At 31.9% G+C, this 5,415-nt stretch overlaps 1 protein-coding gene across 1 annotated transcript; it reads right to left on the bottom strand.

Annotated features, from left to right (window-relative positions):
* Positions 1 to 446: 446 nt before the first annotated feature.
* On the bottom strand, positions 447 to 2,739 carry LOC109123855 (uncharacterized). Its single transcript, XM_019224852.1, has 2 exons — positions 2,481 to 2,739; positions 447 to 997 (listed from the first exon to the last, which is right to left on the bottom strand). The coding sequence occupies exons 1-2, from the start codon at positions 2,737 to 2,739 to the stop codon at positions 447 to 449; spliced, it is 810 nt and encodes a 269-aa protein (XP_019080397.1).
* Between the last annotated feature and the right edge of the window lie 2,676 nt (positions 2,740 to 5,415).

Below are 5,415 nucleotides of genomic sequence, written 5' to 3' on the forward strand. Positions count from 1 at the left end.
AAAAAAACAAAGCCAATCAACTAGCAAAGAAACGTAACCACCCTTTGGTCATATAGTACAAACTAATCAATTTACAGTGATTAGTTCCCAAGGCTTCTATCAAGTTTGAAAATTGGGAGATTGATGCTTAAATATAACATTTAATTTATTGCACCAAAGTTAACATCCTTGGGAAAAGTCGGATGTAACATGGTCTTTATAGTATTCTTATTGAATTAATATATATAAATTATTTTTTAATCAACCCTTGTTGTCTTAGTAATAGTAGACTATTTGGTGAAAAGAACCGTGCTTTGACAATTTGTCATCGCAGTGTATTGTATTATTTATAAGAGAATAGGCAACTCTACATGTAAGTATATTTATATGTAAAGCTGAAATAGAAAAGATATATACAGACTTGCGTGAATTAACTTTCCTAAATAAAGATGCGTAAATCGTGGCTGTCAAGATTGGCTTTCATCAACCGTGAGGTCTAACTGCACGTCGTGGTTAGCTTTACTATTCGAGGTTCCGTCAATCGTCGATAACCTAACACCCCCCACACCACCCCGCAAGCAAATGGGGAGGTCGCATACCATGAGCTTGTCACATAGCATCTGAAAACGGGCAGAAGACAACCCTTTGGTGAAGAAGTCACCAATTTGATACTTTTTCACATATAAAATGAAAATCAACCTCGATATGTTTAGTGCGTGCATGGTAAATGGGACTTGCTGCAAGGGCAAGACCATACCGTAGGTGGTGAAAGCAAAGTGACTAGGAGGTCTTTCAACAACATACGTATCCAATATAATTCGGTCACCACCATTGCTAGTGCCAGACCGAGACACCACGCTTTGTTTTCTTGCACACCGTGAGACGAGACATGGACCAAGAAATATGTTGTATCCAGTAGTTGACCTCCTGTTTATGGCATCTCTAGCCCAGTCTACGTCATAGTAGGCTGTGAGTGCGAGTGTTCTCTTGCTGAAGTATATGCCATGGTTGACAGTACCTTTCAGATACCTTAAAATTCTAGTAGTTGATTTCCAATAGATATCAGTAGGAGCATGAAAGTGTTGACTGAGTATGCAATTCCTGGTCGGGTCAACGTGCAATATTGCAGAGCACCCACAACTTGCCTATACTACATAACATCCAATTTGATTTTGTTTATTATTCCTTCAATCTTGGCTTTAATGCAAGTTTAGTGGTTAATATATATGTACTTATTCCTCCAAGTATAGATCAAAAGGACATCGTATAGGCCAAAGGCCCCTACATACTTTCAGATTCATCCAAGTGAAAAAGACACGATTACATTCTTCTATATACACCACTCTTTGCGGACGAAAAGATATTTTATAATTATAATTTATAATTAATTAAAATAAAATTATTGTAAATAAGTTAATTTTATTATCTTATTATATATTTTGTATATTAATTAAATACAAGGCAAATATAAATTTATAAATAAAATATTAATATCTCAAAATAAAAAAAAATACTTATCTAAGTATCATTATTTATTTTTTATTTTTTTATATATTCAAACTAAACACATTATCATTTTTACTAATAATGTATTTTTGAATTAGTATATTATTATCTAATGTTACAAATTTATTATTTATATTAATTTTTTTTTAACAAAACAGTTTCAATATATGTGGTATTACTTATTTTGAAATTTTCTAATATATTTTTATTTTATCAATATTTTATGTTAAAATATTGATCGATGTTTTTCAATATATCCTGATATATGTGTAAAATCAAGATACTGATACATTTATTGAAACAGATAATATTAATATTTTCATCTTGGTTTTCATACATCCTCACCCTAAAAATAATCCCTAATATAATGAGAAAACCCCATGGACCTCTACATTTTGACAACTTTTTCTTCTCCCATACCCACATAATCACATAAGACACTTTCAAGGAAGACCGAATAAGCTAAGTCTGTGAATTCCATTGCATATTGCAGTTGTGAATCATTAGCAATGAACATTGGGCCCGGCTCATATTGGCTTTGGAATAATTTAGATATGTTTCGTTTATGTTATTGTAAATCAAATTTTGTTTAGGACACTACTAGATAACAAAATTTTGTTTCTAGCCAATAACTTTAAATGTCATATGTTCATCGCCACAGTTTGCCCTTTTGAATCCAAGTATATCGCTAGCTAGATTATTAAAAAAAAAAGAAAAAAAAAATGCAAGATGTCGATGATAGTAATAATTTATTCCGCCATAGAATCTACAATAGGTATGTAATAGCAAGATATAAGCGATTAATAAGAACCATCACTAGTAGCCATGGTTACAGAGAGAGAAGAAACTTATATTATGCAGAATTCACGGAGCTGCAAAAGCACACACCTTCATCTCCAACTTCTTTTCTGTGTTACACAACCTTTACATATGGGGGCACGCATGCTAATAAGGTGGTGGAGGGCGGTGGTGAGGCCAGTGGGGCGGGGGAGGACCTGGTGGTCCGGGAGGCGCTGGTGGACTGTACGGCCCCGGGGGTGGTGGTCCTGGTGGCCCTGGTGGTGGCGGCGGTGCAAAAGGATCAGGTGGTGGTGGGTGGTGCCAAGACGGAGGAGGAGGCCCTGGTGGCCCTGGTGGCCCCGGTGGCGGTGGTGGCGCAAAAGGATCGTATGGTGGTGGTGGCCGCCCTGGTGGCCCTGGTGGGGGCGGCGCATAAGGATCGTATGGTGGCGGAGGATGCCTGTGGTGTGTCATGTTCTTGAAACTTCTGGGAGAAAATGTTACAGAAGCTAAAGCAGAGATGGGTGGTGTTAAATGGCGGAACTTGCTTATAAACAGATAGAAATCACACAATCAAAGAGACTAGTAGTTGGGAAGAGCGGTGGGTCAAATCCTTTCACATGGGAAAAACGACTGGTAGCTTATGACATCTCTTTGATTCCTACTTCTCTGTGAGGTTGCCACATATGAGAAGAGGAGTGGTAGGTGTCAATCATCCGCCCCCCTGTCTCACTCTGAATCAAAGTCATGACGTTACCCTGACATTATTACAGGATCATTTTCTAAAAAATATTATTAAAATTAATTATTTATACAATTCAATACAAAAAATTAATTTTTTTTTTATTTTCATACTGAACTCATTTTTGAAGAGATAAGTGAATCTTAAAAAAAAATACCCAACACGGGGTTACGTAGATATGAAGGAATGACATGTGGCGTGGATTTCTATCTAATTATCCAAAGTTTAGTCAACCACATTTTTATTGGGAATAATACTATTTCTTATTGTTGTGTGATTTGGTGAGATGGGGAGAATATTTGCGCCTCACACAATGAAATTGGGAAAAAAAATAATTTACCAGACATTAAAAATGCCATCACAATTAACTAAAAAAATTAATAAAATAAAAAAGATAAACTAATCCAAATAAAATATATGATCAAATGTTAAATGTATAGGCCAACAGAGCTTTTTAGTAATACAGCACCTGAAGGAAAGCTAAACAAGCCCAAAAGAAGAAGAGAGATAGAGCCCAAAGCATTCAAGGTCCAAGAAGCCCAAAGTAGTTTTGTTGGTATTTTTAAAAAAGGAAGATTGTTTGAATTTTCAAAGAAAAAAATGGTTTGGATGAATAGATTTTCTCTTTTGATTTTTTAAATGATTTAAAATTGTAATTTATATAATATTAATTAATTTCACTAAAATGTTATTAAAGAATAATTTTTAATAAATATGAATGCTAATATTACAATAAAATAATTAATTATATATTTTTTATTAAAAATATATTATTTTAATATATATTTTATAAAATATATGTAAATAAGTCAAAAATTTTATTATATGCACACAGTTAGCACTCCACTGTGAATAAAATATTTTAGAGTAGTTTTAATTTAGTTTGCAATTAATAAGGTCATTTTTTTATTCTAAATTATTATTAAAAATTAAGAGATTCCTTGAAGAATCTAAAATATTAAGTTTCACTTGATTTGATTTTATTTGATTTAGAATTTCTTTGTCAAGTGAGAAAATTAGGAAAAGTATGGTTATGTGTAGAGGATAAATGGGAGAATCATTATTTATTCAAAACCAATTCTAGTATTAATTGATTTAGTATTTTAATTTCAAATTATTTTTTAAAATTACTAAAGCCATTAATAAATCCAATGCATTAAGTTTTAAAATTATATATAATGAAGAAATTAACAAAGTCATTTAGGGTGAATTTTAGTCTATTATTTTTTAATATTAATTTGATTGGTTTTATGTTCCATGACTTTCTAATATTGATGGGATAAGTTTTGAAGTTTCAAATTATTTTTATAATTAGCAAATCCTATGTATTAAGTATCTTTTGATTTGGAATCTATTTGTTTTGGCATTAGTTAGTAGAGGAAGAAAAATAGATGTATGTTATACTTTATTTGTCTTGACCAGGAAGTGCTTTCTAGAAACATATAAAAAATGATGCTCATTGACAAGAAGCTAGTTTCCAATTTTTATGTTTTTTTTTTTAAATTCTTTTTATTTCTCTATGTTTTGTTTTTATTTTTAAAAAATAGGTAAAAAAACTCCTATTTGTTTGCTAAAAATATTCTTTATTTCACTTTGTTTTTAAAAACTGTTCCCAAAGAATGATGATCAAACAATGCTATAATTCTTTTTTTAAATATTTTTTATTTTTAAAAGTAGAAAACTATTTTAAAATCACATCACCAAACAAATCTTATTTTTTCCAGAAATAAACCTCCTACAAAACTTAAGGTTCAACCTCTTTCTTCCTCCTCTTTAATATATGTTTTTTTTTTCCTTCTTTTAATTCCACACATTCGTTTCTAACTCACGATCTTGTCTTTCTTTCAAATCTATACATATCTTTATGTTGGAGATATGTTTGTAAATGATAGAAACTTCCCTTTCATAGCATCAATTAGCGGTAAAGATGAAGAAGACAATAAGTTATGGTGGTGAGGATAACTCTTTTGGTTGGGTTTTTGTATGCAATGGTAAAGTCGTGCAAAAAAAGGGTGTATGTTGTTAACAATGGTTCTAGTGGTTATTGGTGCTTCTTACCTCTCCTTCATGGATGGTGAGTGAAGATGATGATTGGTAATGAGGGTGATGAGGGCGACAACAAGCATATTATAGGGTGGATTTGGTAATGGCCAACATGGTAGGTGTACTAACTTCAACCATATGAATATTTTATTCAACTATGAGGTCAACGTTGATCACTTCAATTCTTTCCCTCAACATTTTCTTTTAAACTTAAATTTTGTAGTGTTTCTTTTTAGGTTTATGTTAATCCAACTAAAGGAAATCATCTGGGAGGCTGAATTGGGTGATGGTCAATTTTTACAAGTTTTAATAATATAAATGTAAGAGAAATATAAAAAATAATAAGAAATAATAAGACAATGAAA

This window comes from Vitis vinifera, chromosome 14 (assembly GCF_030704535.1).
Source record: "Vitis vinifera cultivar Pinot Noir 40024 chromosome 14, ASM3070453v1".
In the NCBI taxonomy this organism is placed as follows: Eukaryota; Viridiplantae; Streptophyta; class Magnoliopsida; order Vitales; family Vitaceae; genus Vitis; species Vitis vinifera.